Source organism: Ictalurus punctatus, chromosome 19, assembly GCF_001660625.3.
Source record: "Ictalurus punctatus breed USDA103 chromosome 19, Coco_2.0, whole genome shotgun sequence".
In the NCBI taxonomy this organism is placed as follows: domain Eukaryota; kingdom Metazoa; phylum Chordata; class Actinopteri; order Siluriformes; family Ictaluridae; genus Ictalurus; species Ictalurus punctatus.
Genome location: NC_030434.2, coordinates 9,750,722 through 9,768,384, shown reverse-complemented (window position 1 = coordinate 9,768,384; position 17,663 = coordinate 9,750,722). Strand labels below are relative to the sequence as shown.

At 36.4% G+C, this 17,663-nt stretch overlaps 1 protein-coding gene across 1 annotated transcript in view; it reads left to right on the top strand.

Moving 5' to 3' along the window:
• The window catches only part of LOC108279435 (thyrotropin-releasing hormone-degrading ectoenzyme), a 191,164-nt gene extending 174,148 nt beyond the window's left edge, over positions 1–17,016 (top strand). The window contains exons 16-20 of the mRNA XM_017493685.3: positions 493–600; positions 5,384–5,551; positions 9,950–10,090; positions 10,260–10,341; positions 14,808–17,016. Coding sequence (XP_017349174.1) covers positions 493–600; positions 5,384–5,551; positions 9,950–10,090; positions 10,260–10,341; positions 14,808–14,951 — 643 coding nt within the window. The 3' untranslated portion in view covers positions 14,952–17,016. The remainder of the gene's footprint in view (positions 1–492; positions 601–5,383; positions 5,552–9,949; positions 10,091–10,259; positions 10,342–14,807) is intronic.
• The last annotated feature ends 647 nt before the right edge of the window (positions 17,017–17,663 follow it).

The following is a 17,663-nucleotide window of genomic DNA, read 5'->3' as shown; positions in this document are numbered from 1 at the left end:
CACTGGATTGAGAGTGAAATTAATTGGGGAGTCTCCAGGATTTGGTGACAGAGCTGCTTAACTCATTAATTATATGTATAATTATTCTTTTACCACTACCTTTACCTAAAATTCCTTATACTTCTATACTCATTCTTCTGTTATTACCTGTTCCCCTTATGCACTTACTTGCTAACTCCCTTATTACCTCTTTCTCTCTTGTCCTTTCCCACATTTACTTCCTCTATACCCATTTGCGCTCTTCTTATTCCTCTCTCTATTCATGTCCTCACTCCTTTATTCCTACTCTTATTCACTTCCTCTCTCCCTTATTCCCTATGCATTATCTCTCTCACTCATTTACGTTATCACTATCCCTCTTCATATGGCTTCTTACTTTTCTCCTGTTTTCCTTTCCTCTCCTATTCTCTCAACCTTATTCTCGCTCACCCGCTATTATTCCTTCTCAACTTGTCTGTCCTCCCTTCCATGCTCTTTCGCCTTCCTCAACAGAGAGTTACAAAGGGCGGTGATTATGTTGGCCTGCAGTTTTGGGAATAAACACTGCCATAGGCAGGCTGTGTCCCTTGTGTCCGATTGGATCTCGAGCAACAAGAACAGGTAAAAGCGTGCACACAAACACACACACACACACATTTTAGTATACTTCTGAAGACATTACAATCATGTAATTATTAATGCAGCTAATTAATTAAATTTAACCACCGTAACCAAAAGGAAAACTTTTTTCTCTTTTACTTTTTTTTTTTTTTTTTTTTTTTTTTTTTTACTATTAACTACAGAATTTTGTAAAAAATAAATATAATAAATAATTGTGGGGACCAGTCTATTGTGGGAACATTTGGCATTTGGTGACCATGAAGATATATAAACATACCAACACACTACAGCAGATGTTTTTTTTTTTTTTTTTTATCACCATCTAAACTCTGAAATAGACCTGCTTAAATATTTTAATGAGCATTTAAATTAATGCAGTTAATCTCTATTAAATAAATACCTGAAATAAAGTGCGTGTAGCCAATATTGTTGTAAAGGTTATGTGTGATTTTGACAGAAGTATTTGTGTGACTGAGTGCAGTATTGTCAGAGCACACTGCGTACTGGGACTGAGACTGGTATGTGTTGACAGTTGGACATCTGATCAATATATTGCACTGAGGAATCACGCCAAACCCTCAGTGTGTATCCACGGTCTGCCAAGCAACCATGGCAACACCTATTTGTTCGTTTAATAGCTTTTGTCCCCAAACAGCCTTGTATACATTGTAGTGATCCACAGGCAAACACAAGATGTCATAAGTACCATCTAATTGAGGGAAAATAGAGCTTATCGGATGTAGGAGCAGCTGCTGTGTGTGTGTGTGTGTGTGTGTGTGTGTGTGTGTGTGTGTGTGTGTGTGTGTGTGTGTGTGTGAGTGTGTGAACATTTCTGATCAAAGATATTTTTTACCTTGTGTTAAGTTACTCTTTCAGTCAGGCTTATTATTATTAATGTTATTAATATAATATAATAATAATAATAATAATAATAATAATAATAATAATAACAACAATATTGTTGTTGTTGTTATTTTTATTATTATTATTATTATTATTATTATTATTATTATTATTATTATTATTATTATTATTATTAGATGGCAATCCATAGGGCTGGGCAATATATCCATGTAGAATTGTTGTCGTGATAAATACACTGATAAATACACTTTTCTGAGATATCATTGGTACGTTGTATGGTGATGTATTTATTTTATTTTATTTTTACATTTTTATTCATTGCAAATTATGTCGTTGATTTCATATATTTTTATTTTTTTTACTTAATCTTCTTTCTCTTTTATAGGCATTAAAGGAGTATTGTCAAACTCAGTTTAACTTTTTTATTTGATTTTATTTTACTACTGATTTGCAGACAGTTTGTAAGTAATATTATATATTGTGATAAGCATTGTTTATTGTAGAAATGTCCTCAAGTATCGTGATATGATATTTTCGTCTTTGGCTGTGACCTCCTCCATCCTTTTAAAGCTGAGAATAAGTGGTAATACAAGGGATGAGTAATAAACTGTAATAAAAGATGTATAGCTTTGTACTTTGGCTTTGTACTGAAGGTGGTGATGAGGAGTGATCACCTAATCACTGCCCTCTGGGTGAGTGAGACTATATAAAGTGTAGTGACACTACATACAGCTAAAGTGAGCCATAAAAAAATGCTTTGTTTTTAAAGCTGTTAAAAATGACTGTAAATTATTTAAAGATTACTAGAGAAACTAGAGTCTTTTATGTCTCTAGTATTATGACAGCTGATGGCAAAATTCAGTTGTTGTCATTACATCATTACTCATCATTCTCATTTACCACATTTGGCTGATGTTTTATACAAAGCAACTTAAACTTGATACATATGATCAGGTACAAGGACCTTGCTTAAGGGCCCAACAGTGACAGCTTGGTTGTGCTGGAATTTGAACTCAGAATGAATGTGCCTTTCATATAATGCACATTATCTCCATATAGTTTACACCTCCAAGATGCTTCTTGAGTAGAAGTGTCAGAGACAAGGACTTTCAATAGCATCTAGATCAACCTTGTTGAAAAACCTGCACGCTTGCCTTGAAGTCGAAAAAAGATGAGCTTAGAATGCTGTCAGATATAATATAAAAAGCAAGATACATTTTAAAAATTAAACACATAAAAAGACTAATACAAAGAAAGTATTTGCCAGTAAATTGCTGCATGAATAGTCCTAATTGTCATCATCATGTTAATCATTGCAAATTTGGTTAAATTGAAAGCTATGACTAACACCCTCATTATTCAGCTATAATTATAGCACTTGATGCAGCAAAGTCTTTTATTTTGCATTTTTTAAAATACTTTTACACACTGACAGTTAATTGCACACACAAATTAATATAGCCACAAGATATGTATGCACGGGCTGTAGAATAGCTGAATTAATACAAATAATTCCAGTGTAATTGTTAATTCAATGCAATCTCCTGTAAAAGATATGTGCCCACAGTTTAAAGGATAAGCTGACTGAGCACTCATCTGCTAGGCCTATAGCTCACTAAGTTAATTCATAATTTTATCCATAAAAATTTGCTCTTGAGATTAATCAGAAATGTCAGAAATGTAAAAATGTATATTTAGTAAATAAAAATATATTTAGTATATATATATTTTTAAATAGTTTGTAATAATGATGACTAAGACACATTTCAACATGACATACTGTGGTTACAGCAAACTGGCAAACAGTGGCACTGCACTTAAAACAGCTTCCTCACTCGAGCCCTTATCACGCAAAAACGGGCTTGAGTCCAAAATCAGAATCACTCATAACTGAGACCCACCTCAACATCCAGCCTGCATATGCAACAATTTCAGTATTAAATCCTCACTACATGTGCTAAACTGGACACAGAATATTTCCCTAACAAAATCCATCAGTCTTTGTCAGAATATTACTGTAACTACATAGCATTGAAATTGCTACAGGAACATGTCTTAACTTTTACATGAGGCCAATCCTCATATGACCCTGAGTTCCTTGAGACCCTTCCTGAAAAATGTAAAATCAGAAAAGCTTTATTTCCTGTTGTGGGAGCACAAACAAAGGTGTAGATCCTTTGACCCATTCAATCCTCCAGAGATGTCATGTTTGTTTATCCATGCATTACATGTGCATCCTCCCACAATTGCTGTTTCTAATGGAAACTCCACAGTGAGCTTTCATGTTCAGTTTCATTCTGCAGCAGTATCTGTATCTAAATTTCCATTTTAGCACAAAATGTTGTCATTGTAGTTTAAACATCATAAATGTTTACATGAAATTGCACACACCATTGCCGGGCCTGTTTCTCCATATAGCATGCTGAATGTGATGAATTATGAATTCTCCATATAGCAAATTTAGAATGTATCTTTTTAATTAATTTTTGTAAACAATACAGACAGATTATTTTTCTGTGCTCTTTAAAAATATATATTACTAGTATTATTATTACTATTTGTATTATCATATATCTTATGGATACTGATAAACCCATTAGTCTCATTAAATTAAAATATAGTATCATTCAGTCAGGTATATCAGGTATACATGTTAAATTTTGCAGTCACTGATTAACCACATTTAAGGATTAATCAAATGAAGCAAATGAATAGGAATTATTCATTACAGATACAGGAGTAGACTTATTCTGTATTGTCTACCTTTAATACATTTGCCCAGATTGAATAAACCAAACCACCATAACACTTTTCCTAAATAACTACAGTCCAACTGCCCAGTCTCAGTCCTTGGCATTAGCAGTAATAGCTGATTTTGCCTGTACTTGTTCAGATTATTACCAGAAAATAAATAAATAAATAAATAAATTAGCTATTCTGTGAGTTGAGACTAAGCTGGAAGTCTCTGTTCTCTACACAGTGTAGCGTGTAAAGAGGAGATCTTTGATAGTCTTTAGTAATGTATCTCAAATTAATTACATGTACAAATTAAGATGTACATTTAGCGTTGAAATGTATTATAAATATTACTTCCAGTGTGCATTTTAATGCATGTATTGCAAATCGTACTTATACTGTGTGAACATCTCTCTAATAAAGAAAAAATGCTAAAGCAGCAGCCACACCGATTAAATCATGACTCAGGATTTTAGAAGATGAGGAAAAATGAGAGCAGTTTGATCCTTCACCTGAGTTTACGCTGAGTCAAGAGGAAGGAGCATAAAATGTGATTTCCAAAAACTTTAGGCCACTGTCTATGAGATGGATGGCAAAATGTAAACTGACATAATGAGCACTAATGGATTAAGATGCTTCAGTTTACATGTATCTATACTATGTAACATGATTTTAGCTAGAGAATAGCCTAAGCATAGTTGGCAGAATTGGTAATCAGGAGAAGCATGATCTTTCACAGTGGGCCTGATGTTGGGGTTGATATAAATATGATACTTTATTTTATTACTATTGGATCAGCTTGTTTATTGTATAAGACAAAGAGGATAATATCCAGATTTTAGGAGAAATTAACCCTATACAATGGTTAGCTTATACCAGTCTGTTTACTTTCATCTGCTAAATCTCTCTGTGAATCCTCTTCTGTCAAGTTATTGTTTTTAAAAGTTAATATTTTAATATTGTACAAATGTAATAGTGATATAGACAGTAACTATATCAGTAGACTTCATTCATCACTCAGTTGCTAAATCATTATAATTTCATAATAACTACATAACTTCTTCAAAATTCTTGTTCTTTTGGTGCCTAAGGTAATTGTACACACCTGCCTCACATGCTATCCATGAAGTTTAGTTATGCAATTAGGTTTGTGTATGCTAACATATGCACCACAACCCTGCAGGATTCCCCCAAATGTGCGGGACATTGTCTACTGCACGGGTGTCTCTCTTATGGATGAAGATGTATGGGAATTTATCTGGATGAAGTTCCACTACTCCATGGCCATCTCAGAAAAGAAGGTCCTGCTTGAGGCCCTAACCTGCAGTGACAACGCTTACTTACTCAACAGGTGATCTAATATGACCAAATTAACAAAGATATGAAGATGCAACATACGTTTGTGGACAGGAGATAAGATACCAACATTTAAATGCTTCATTGGAAATTGTAATATAAATAAGATGACTTTACAGGCAACACAATAAAATAATATAGATATCATGATAACATGTGATAGTATCTCAGTGCTACTGAGTGGTTTTGGTTTTGTAAGTCACAGAATTGCCAACAGCAAGGTCAGTCCATAGTGCACTATGGCTGCTGGATAATGGCTGACCCAACACTTTTAACTTATTAGCAGTGAATTTTAAACCAAATACATACCCAGTATTCAGTGCATCATAGAATCTTTGCAAATATATATTTTTTAATTCTTTTTTTCATTTTCTTATCAGCTTAAATGTCCTTGCTGTGTATTATGATGGTTGGATGATTTATACAAATATGAGATTATTCATTTACTCATTCATGAATTTTTCTTCCACTTTTCCTGGTGGTTGGAAAACAAATTCCAGCTTCTTCTGGAGGATCTCTAGGCTTTCCTAAGCCATGTGTAAGATATACAGTAATCTCAACAGCAAGTCCTGGGAATGTTCTTGGGTCTTTGTCCACTGGGATGTGCCTGATACAGCTCTAGCAGGAGTCAACAAGGTTTCCTCTTGATTCAGAGAAGCAATGGTTCAAGTCTGAGATTCCTGGATTGCCAAGCTTATCACTCTGTCTCAGGGAGAAAGCCTAGCTACCCCGCAGATGGACCTTTCCTTTTTTAGTCACCACCCACAGCTCATGACTATAGCTGAGTACAGGGATCTAGAATTCTAGATCCACAGAATGTTACAGAGACTTAAATTGCTGTTGCTGACAAAATTCAATTGTCAGTCTCACTCTCTTTTTCCATCACTTGTGAATACCATCCCAAGGCTCTTTAACTTGACAAGGGCAAGCAACAAGGGAGCATCGCGGTTTTATCCAGGAGAGACCTGTGGCTTTTGACTTGGCAGTTTTAATAGTAATAGGCTGATTTTCATCCCAACTGCTTCAAGTGCATTTTGGAGGTCCTCTCTGGATGGTGCCAAAAGAGCATCATATTCAAATATAAAACACCCCCTTATAAAACACCTCTTCAAACTTGGGTGCATCTTCTTGTCCTGGAAACCATCTAAATTATGACTTGACACCAAGAATACACATATACAGAGATTGGATTGCATGAAGTAGCAACTCTGATACCCCGTACTCCTGTAGTACTTTCCACAACAAAAAGTGAGGCACATAAGGCTAATCCTTCTCCAAAGGCCCAAAACATGTGTAAACTAGAGTATGATTTTCCTATAACTGCAACAGAGATTTCTGCAGCCCTTCTGGCTCTCCTATACCTCTTAATTGAATCTGGAGTGCCCCCTGTGAACATTACTTGAAATTCCTCTTTCTCCAACTTGACAGCTTCACTCACCGTTGATGTCTTAAGTTTACCTCCATGATAGACCCATAGCCTTCTGGTCACAGTTTCTTTTACCTGATTCTATGATTGAATGGTTGAGCATGGCCCATTTAGACTCAAAGTCTGACCTTGCTCATTTCAAGAGAGAGATCTTCTCAGAGATGAGCGTTAAATTCATCTCTCACTGAAGCTTCTGCAAGATGCTCCCAAAAAACCCAGAAGACTCTCCATATTTGCATGCACATTGAAGTCTTCTAATAGCAATATGTAGTCAGAAGGAGCACTATGGAGTCAGCATGAGCACCTGCTCCATCTACTTCCAGAAGGCTGAATAGTGCAGACTGCTATTTGGTGATTATGCACAGTCAGCATATTCCTTCCTGAGACTCAACTCCAAATAGAGGCAATCTTCTTGTCCACTGGGAAACCCACCAAAGGCCTATCTCCTGTCAGAAGTCCAGAGTAAGAAAGACACCACATTACTTTTGGTGCCAATACACAGCCAGGTGAAAAAAAATCTGAATTCATCAAAAACATTCAGTCACCTCATTATCAATCAAGCAATGAGTTCTTAACTAATTTTTCATGTTTGTCAATATTGCCCTTTGCCATCCCATCCAAGGACAAGTTTGGCTTTGAAGGCTCTGTGAGGTATAGCTTAGATTCATTATGCATTTAGTGTCTTACATCTACTCTCTCTTCATCAAATATGGAATATGTCCAGGTATGGGGGCTGATTTGATCTTTCATTTCACCTGTGTCTGTTGGCTTTTTCTTTGTGGAGAAAAAGAATGTAGGACTGTGATTACCATGTACTGAATTCAGGAAATTTATGTAAGTTTCTTCCCTGGGCCAAAAAACCAGAACTCCTTCACACACACACACATCTCATCAGGCCTCACTCAATTCAACTCAATTCAATTTATTTATATAGCGTCAGAATATATGACCAGAAGGAGCACTCATGGGCCCCTGTCGAGGATGTTCAGGACACCCTTCTTAAAGCTTCCAACCATTCCTTGACAGCCCAGAAGCAGGAAGGTGTGGACAACTGTCTCTTTAAGGTTCTGTTGCTTCAGGGGTGGCTCTTACAATGGGGGCATCTGTAATAAACTGCTAGCATGCTTTTGCTACAGCTCATGAAGGAGAGTAATTAAAGAGAAAAAAATGGGTAATTCTTGTTCTTCTGAAAGCATAAACTAGCATTTAGTATCTTCACTGTCCCATAGTATGGAGTGTTTAATAAAGGCAAGAGTAGAGAAAGCTACTCAGCATCCAAAAAGGCCAGATTATTCACCCTGCCATATAGCTTATACTTCCCATTGCCTGGAAACTTTTACTAATCCAGCATCTTGGGTACATATTCACATATATCCAGTGCATCATCTACTATGTATATGAATCTAAGTAATAAGGTAACCTCTCAATAGTTCTCAAAGAAAGTAAGCACATTTTTGAAAGAAAGCATTGCAGTGTGTAACAGTGGAGAAATTCAGTCAACCATATGCCCATGTTGTATTTCTTTTCACACAGCACATTCCCCTGACAGTAATCTACTCCATGTGTGTCATTGTAGACTGTGAATTGAATGTGTGTACCTGCCACACAACAGATGGAGTGATGATTATAAAGAATCTTGCTTGTTGTTAGCATTGAATAAGAGATTCTCTGTCTTGTAAATCACATTTTAATTTCTCCTGCACAGTAACACTAAAAGTACACTCTGGTATGTTTACTAAAGGCTGGAATATGAACTTGAACAGTGGCTCCTGAGATCAAATGGAAAACAGTAAGTGGAAGAACATTGACCAGTGATGAGGAATCTTTCAAGAGCAGAATGGAAAAAAAAAAAAAATGTATCTAACTGCAATTGGAAAACAGGTCAACTTTAAAGAGTGCTAATCTGCATGTGCAATCTGAAAAACTGTGGCTGTGTTGTGGGTGATTCACAAAGAATAACTGCATAAATGACAGAGGAGGAAATAACATTTGAATGGTGTTTTGTGCATGTGCTAATTGTTTCCAATAGCTGTGGCAGGTTTAGTTCTCAGAGGGATCGCCAGGTTCTTGGGAACACATGGTAGATGAAGGTGCCTTGGGATCTCACCCTTTTGCTAGTGTTCTTTAAGTCCCATAATTGTGAGGCCAGGCAGGATGCTGAACTGAAATGGGAACATTTTGCTAGTGATCACCTCTGCTAAATGAGTGGGAGAACAGCATGAATTGTCAATAAGCTTGGGATGAACTTGGTGAGAAGTGTATGACAGCCATATCTATACACCTATTTAAACTTACACTGGATACACCCTGATATGTGATACCCTGATGCATGTGTGAGTGCACAAGAAACAATTCAGGTGATTCTTAACACCCCTGGTGGTTATTTGGTGTTCATAAAACAACTAGAATTTCTTTTGTATTAAAATCTTGGAATTGGTCATAATCAGTGTTCCTGATGTGAATGTGAGACTTAGTAAATTACAAGATGGGTGCTAATTACATTTATTTGCATTAACACCACCTTTTTACACTTTTAGATGGAAACTTCCAACATTGCATATTCATTAAGACAATTATGTAATGTGTCCTACATGTTATTTTTGTTATGTGAAAGATGCAGTGCTCTGTAGACCTTTTTAGTAAATCAGCCTGTCACAATGTTTTTTGGGTTTTTTTTTGCAGGTGTTTACAGATTGTATGCTTTTACTTGAAGAGAACCTTTAGTGTATCAAAGTCTTAACATCAGAAAAGAATCGCAATGTTGATCTATTTTCTATAGTGAAGCATGCGAGAGGGATAGTGGTGACATTTCGCATTTCTAAACTAGATAGGAATTATAAAGAGTTAATGTATATCACAGTGTGGCCATCACATATTTAAAGCCAATGAAATCTGTTAATATTTACGCAAGTTCGAGAGAAAAAAATTTGGCATCATACTCATATTTGTTTGTTTGTTCTTTTCCAGACTGCTCAACTTGTCTCTAAGCTCAGATCTAGTGCCAGATCAAGATGTGATTGACATCATTATCCATGTGGGCCGCAACCCACATGGACGCCGTTTGGCCTGGAGGTATTTCAGAGAAAATTGGAACATATTAAACTCCAGGTATTTTTCTCAACCAGTATTCAGCTTCCATCTATCTGCCTGTCCTGTAAAAATATATGCAGTTTGTGATTGGAATAAGTGTATATCGCTTAATTGTGAAGCTCAGAATTAAATATTTTCTGAGCTGTTTGTGAAGCATGTAAAAACCAGTGACTTTCCTCCTGTGCAGGTATGGCGAGGCTTTATTTATGAACTCTAAATTAATCAGCGGTGTGACAGAGTTTCTCAACACAGAGAGTGAACTCAATGAGGTGAGTTATGAATCTAAGATCACAACTTCACCACTATGACTGACAGACCCAGAGGTCATGCGTTCCTCAACTGTACTAGTTAATGGGCTCAAGTACATACTGTTTTTCAGACTAATGTTAACGTAACATTATGTAAAATTTTCTTTGTGAGAGAAGAAAATAAAATCTTCAGAAACATACAGTGGAGAAAATAAGTATTGAACACGTCAACTTTTTTTTCAGTAAATATATTTCCAATGAGGCTATTCACATGAAATTTTCACCAGACATCAGTATTAACTCAAGAAATCCACACATATAATGAAATCCAAACATTAAAGTCCATAAATTAAGTGTATGATGTGTAATAAAGAGCAGTGACACAGGAAAAAAGTACTGAACACGCTAACTGAAATTTATTTAATACTTAGTGGAGAAGCCTTTGTTTTTAATGACAGTTTCAAGATGCTTCCTGTATGAAGAAATTAGTGGGCCGCAGTATTCAGGTGTGATTTTGGCCCATTCTTCTAAACATACTGTATTGTCTTTAAATTTTGTTCAATTGACTGGGCCATTCTAACACCTTGATTTTTTTCTCTGAAACCAATCGAGAGTTTCCTTTGCTGTATGTTTTGGATCGTTGTCCTGCTGGAAGATCCACCCACGTCTCAGCTTCATCATCCTGGTGGATGGCAGCAGATTCTTCTCAAGAATCTCCCGGTAAAGGGCTCCATTCATCGTTCCTTCAATTATATGAAGTCTGCCAGTACCATGTGATGAAAAACAGCCCCACACCATGATGCTTCCACCTCCAAACTTCACTGTTGGTGTAGTGTTTTTAGGGTGATGTGCAGTGCCATTTCTTCTCCAAACATGGTGTGTAGTATGACAGCCAAAAAGTTCGTCCGACCAGACTACACTCTCCCAGTATTTCATAGGCTTATCCAAATGAGTTGTAGCAAATTTTAAACAAGCTTTAACATGCCTTTTCTTTAGTAATGGAGTCTTGCAGTGTGAGCATGAGCAGTGTTCATTGTGTTCTCTGTGATGATGGCACCTGCTACATCCAAGTGTTTCTGGAGCTCTTTCCGAGTGGTCCTTGGCTCTTGTGCTACTCTTCTGACCATTCTTCTGACTCCCTGGTAAGAAATGTTATGAGGAGCTCCTGTGCGTGGCTGGTGGATGACGGAGTGATGTTGCTTCCACTTGCAGATAATGGCCCCAATGGTGCTTACTAGAAGGTTACGAAATATGCCTGTATCCAATTCCATCAATATGTTTTGCAACAATAAGGTTGCAAAGGTAGGGAGAGTGGGAGCACTCTTTGCTTTTACACATCATGAGATATTTCTTGTGTGACACCTTGGTAACGAAATGCCTTTTTATAGACCATCAATTTACTAACCCAGCTGATATTAATTTGAATAGACGGGAGGTATAATTACTTATGGATTTCATCTGGTTCCTTGACTTACCTTGCCTTGGAGAACTGATTTTTCTTGGCGTGTTCAATACTTTTATCTGTGTCATTCCACTTTATTACACATAACTTTATTTATGGATTTTAATGTTGTGAATTCTTTATATTTCCGTATTTCTCAAGTTAATACTGATGTCTGGTGAAAATTTCATTTGAATAACCTCATTGGAAATATATTTACTGAAAAAAATGTTGATGCATTCAATACTTATTTCCCCCAGTGTATTTGAACCAACATTGTTTCAACTGTTTTGTCAGCAATTCTGGCCTTAAATGTATTGTATTTCATTTAAATGCAATATTTATCACTGTCACTTTAATATACACCTGCAAGTCTTTTCCATCCATATGGAACCAGTGAACTGACACAATGATGCAATGTCTCACTGATAATGTTGGTCTAAGCCATTTCCCCTGCAGCCTGCTCAAATTGTAGTCACTTATATATAAATAATAATAATAATAATAATAATTTTAACAGCAAAATCTGCCACCAATACAGCCACAATTCCCACATTTTCTTAAATAGCCTGCTAGGATGTTATACAGACAAAAAATAACATTAACACAATATGTAACAAGAGTATCCAATGATTTTGCTGTAAGACTTTAATTTAATAATGCTGAAATGTGACAAAAACATTCATAATGACCATACAAGTTGTTTTAATTAATTACATTCAAACTGTTTGGAGACCCCAGCAAAGATATACTGCCTTGTGTACAGCACATCATTTATGTGGAATGACTGAGAAGTGACAAGGGACTTGGAAAAGAAGGAAATGTTAAACTGAAATCGTATTTGCACAAGCTCCACCCAAAGCGTAGGCACATCATGGCACAGAGGCTCGAGTAGCTATGGGACCACTCAGTATTATGATAACAAAGCAAGCTTTTCCTGGCCAATAGACAGTTTCGATGCAAGAGCAATGCCTTGAGAATTTGTATCCTTAAGCTTGCATCTGCAGCTCCACTACAAGAATGAAACAGTGGACAAACCTGGTGGGTGTATTCTCTCATCTTGCTCCAAGTGTTATGAGGGTTGTTCCTGATCCACTGCTACACTGACCAGGTTAAAGTGGTTGATTACTGAAGCTTGATTAATTAATTAATTAATTCATTCATTCATTCATTAAACAACTAGAAGGTCCATGATTATGAAAAAGTCAGTGATAATATGATCAATTATTAGTAGTAGTCCAGCATAGTATAATTGATTAGTGACACATGCTTTGCTTCTATTAGCCCATGGGTTTTCGCCGCATTTTGCGACAGGACACGTACACACACGGCAGTGGTCAAGCGTTTGATGGCAAACAAGAGAGCACGGCTGCATCTGAAACCGCATACTTACCTACTATATAGTAGGCAAAATACATGTATCTAAGCTACTACATAGTAGGTAAGTATGTGGATTCGGACGCAGCCCACCGTTTACATGGACAAAAATAATCTGATATTAACTTGATTAAGACGATACTCTGATTAAGAAACTACCATGTAAACAGCGATTATTGATTACCATAATCCGACTAATGTCAAACTCGAAGTAAACACAAACCGAATTAAGACATGTGGAGTATTCCTGTTTTAGTCGCATTATCAAAGTGCATTATAGACATGTACACACCTTAATCACACTATTAATGTCGTGTGGGTTTTCGCCGCATTTTGCGACAGGACACGTACACACATGGCAGTGGTCAAGCGTTTGATGGCAAACAAAAGAGCACGGCTGCATCTGAAACCGCATAATTACCCACTATATAGTAGGCAAAATACATTTATCTAGGCTACTATATAGTAGGTAAGTATGTGGATTCGGATGCAGCCCACAGCTTCAAGGTTTCACAAAATTAAAAATGAAACACCCAGAACTTTATATGGTTTATGTGGAATGGTTTATCCATAACAAATACAACTTTATGTTGACACGTCAAATTCTGGAGGGACGTCGGACTGCGTGGTGTGGGGATGTAATGATGTGTGCCATAAATCGAGCTATGTTCTATAACATGTAAAACGGGAACATGAAAGGAATATTCTAAAAGCAACTCATGTAAACACCTTAATCAGAATATTGTCTTATTCAGATTAAGGTCAATAATTAGATTACTGCTGTCCATGTAAACGTAGTCATAAACATAGTATGACCTTAATATTGACTACGTTTACATGGACAGCAGTAATCTAATTATTGACCTTACTCCGAGTAAGATAATAATGTGATTAAGGTGTTTACATGTCTGTAATACACCTCGATACTCCACATGTTTTAATTCGATTTGTGTTTACTTCGAGTATGACCTTAATCGGATTAAGGTAATTTAAAGTTGCTGTTTACATGGTAGTTTCTTAATCAGGTTAATATTGGATTATTGTTGTCTATGTAAACGTACTGAATGTATTTAAACAAAATTAAATAGGAATCCGGTGAGTAAGTTGTTCAAACATGGAGTGCATATACACTATATGGCCAAATTTGTGTGGACACTGCACCATCACACCCATATGTGGTTCTTCCCCAAACTGTTGCCACAAAGTTGAAAACGCAAAATTGTATCGAATGTATTTGTATGCTGTAGCGGTACAATTTCCCTTCACTGGAACTAAGAGACCCAAACCTGTTCCAGAATGACAACGCCCCTGTATACAAAGCGAGCTCCATGAAGACATGGTTTGCTAAGGTTGGAGTGGAAGAACTCTAGTGTCCTGCATAGAGCCCTGAGCTCAACCCCACTGAGCACCTTTGGAATGAACTGGAAAGCTGACTGCACCCCAGACCTCTTCACCTAACTTCAGTGATTTTAACATCTATTGGAAATCCTTCCCAGAAGAGTGGAGGTTATTATAACAGCAAAAGGGATCAAATTTAGGAATGGGATGTTCAAAAAAACACATATGGTGTGCTTGGTCAGGTGTCTTTCTAGTCATTTTGAAAGGTAATTTATGTTAAACACTGGAGTATATGTTAACTACTTTTTCTACTTTGTTACCTCCTCCTCAGCTGAAGGATTTCATCCAGATGAGCAATGGAGGAGCAGTGTCTGCATTCACTCGAGCGTTGGAGATTGTCAAGGCTAATGTGAAATGGCACAACCTTTACAAGGAGCAGTTCTTCCAGTGGCTGAGGAAATCACCCAATGACTAATAATCCACCATGTTCATTATCTGTTAGCATGGAGTCTCTATCAAACATTTATAGTCCATTAGCCATGGGAGAAGATAAAAGTACAATAAAATATCATTTTTGGACCCTGATAATCTTTGTTTTTCCTGATAAAGAAAAGACCAGGCAATGGTGGAAATGAACAAGGAAAGGGTCAGATATGTGTTGCTGCCAACATATTTACTGTTAAATTTTGCCTGGTGGTGTATATCTTAAGTGGCATTCTTTTTTTCCTTTTCTGAATATTCCTGAAATATTCAAATCATACTTGTTTCATGCATGAAAACATTTTCCTTCCTCCAATGATCCAATGTTCAGAGTTAGTACCTGAGTCCTGGGACACTCGGGTCAAAATTCAGCATTTTCTGTACTGCAAATTGATACTAATCTGAATGTAGATAAGCACAAAATCAGCCAGCCTGACAATCAGTGATTTCAACTGAAGTGGTCCAAAGAAAGGACAAAAGTGGGTGTTTGTTCCCTTTCTTCAAGCCATAGAAAGAAGTACAGCGGAGATCTGGGCAGCAATCCTTATTGGTGTATCGAATGGTTGTGTGTTTCGGATGTATTGTACTTGTTTTCTTCACACAAGGCCTCACCTTGTATATCTAGTGTAAATGCTAAATGGTAAGTAATCACTGTGTCAATATGTTAATATACAATAGTTTCTTACAGAGGAAACAATGAGCAGAAAGGTGTTAGAAATATCTGGAAATCAGAGATTTACAAGTTGTAGTATCCCTGATTATGGCTCACTTGAAAATCACATGCTAACATGATGCATATGTTTACAATGAGCTAAATTTGCAATTAAAATATCAGTTGTATAAACGGATGATACAGACTTACACGTAATTTAAATATAAAATGTGTTTCAAGTTCATCAGTGAAATGTACCATATAGGTGCACAATTGAAAGTGTATAATTACTGACTGTAATTATGTTGCCATAACACAGTTTGTCATCCTGCTTCTACCCTGTTCATCATTGTAAAGATACTGCCACAGGACCATACAGTATATTTACCGGATATTATTTTGGTGGTGAATTCTCAGCACAGCAGTGGCACTAACATGGTAATGCCTGGTGATGATACTAGTGTATCAGATACAACGGTGTGGCTGGGGTATATAAACACTAAAATGTTACTGGTGGGTTGAGATTAGTCCACCAGCCAGAAATTTCCAATCCACAACAAATAAAAGACTAAAAAGTATTCTACTTTTCTAGCAATGTCTTCTCAGAGCTTTATGATTTTACAGACTTGGGAGTATTTAGGAAATTATCTGCCTGATGTATTGCTTGTCAGGAAGTATGGCTTTACACAAGGGCAATATACACAATATGAAACTGGAATGATGCTGAACATAAAGTATGTTATTCTTATACCGACTGGTTTAGGAGGGGGAAAAAAATAGAATATAAATATTTCATTTAGGAAAAAACTTCCAAATATTCATGAATGCAAATAAAAATAGTGTGTTCTTATTGACTGGAAACAGTAGGGATGATAACACACAGTGTACCCAGTCAGTATCAGGTGTTGTTAAGAGATGACAACACCAACCCACCTACCTACTTAAATAAAGTACCTACCTACCTACCTACCTAAATCAAAATTATGATGATATTTTAACACCTAAAAATTATAAGAAATTTAAGTTTTAAATAATGTACATTGACCAATATTAAATATTTTTTATTTTAATTGATTGTTGTTTTCCAGACTGCTCGACTTAATGCTAAGCTCTGCCTAAGTGCTGTAATCCATATTGCCATCCATGTCAGATTCAAGCCAGTGTGAAGGATTTTTAACAGGAGGAGGAAGATGCTAAACTCCGGACACACATCTCAATCAGTATTCCCTAGTGTCTGTTTGAATCTGAATCTTTAACAACTGCTTATAAGGTGTTAAGGATGTTCTGCATGCTCGGACTGCAGCTTTCACTTGGAGTTGCCTTGAGAAATGTCCTTCAGTAATACATGTAGAGTTTATAAACATTGTAGTGCATAAAGTTTGTTAATAAACAGGGCATTTCTAACTTCCTTTGTTGTGCAAGTAAAATCACGCTATGACTGTAGAAGGTAGATACTCAACACACATTCCACACATAATAACTGATTTGTGCAACATTTACATTGTTCAAAATAATGTGTTTCTGAGTATAATTGTACCAAGCCAGTTTCATATGAAGTTTAGCTTGGAAACTGAAAAATGTACGAGTTACAGCAGCTTAATCTGTGAGCATGGTTCCTACCAAGAGAGCATGCGTATGCACATTGGTGCACAAACAGGGTAAACTAAATTATATGAGTGTATTTGATCCACTAGGACAAAATAACGAATATAATTTTGTTTTGTATAATTTTAATTATTTGATCATTTTTTGTGATGTGATGTGATGGAACATCTGTGAAACCTAAAGTGCTAAATGCCTCATTAGGCGTTTAAGTCTTTTTACTCAACTGTACTAAATAGTAATCTTGTAAATCTATACGATTAGACAATGAAACAAACTTGTAAGTACGTTCATGCACAAATATTTTGATCCATCCAAACTCTAACCGGTTGTATAAAATGTATGAAGGGCAGTGACTGTGTTGTGAATAGTAGTGTCTGACTGTGTTCAGTGCAGCCTGACGTTATTTTCAAGTTTTGACCTATTCAATTCAATTCAATTTTATTTGTATAG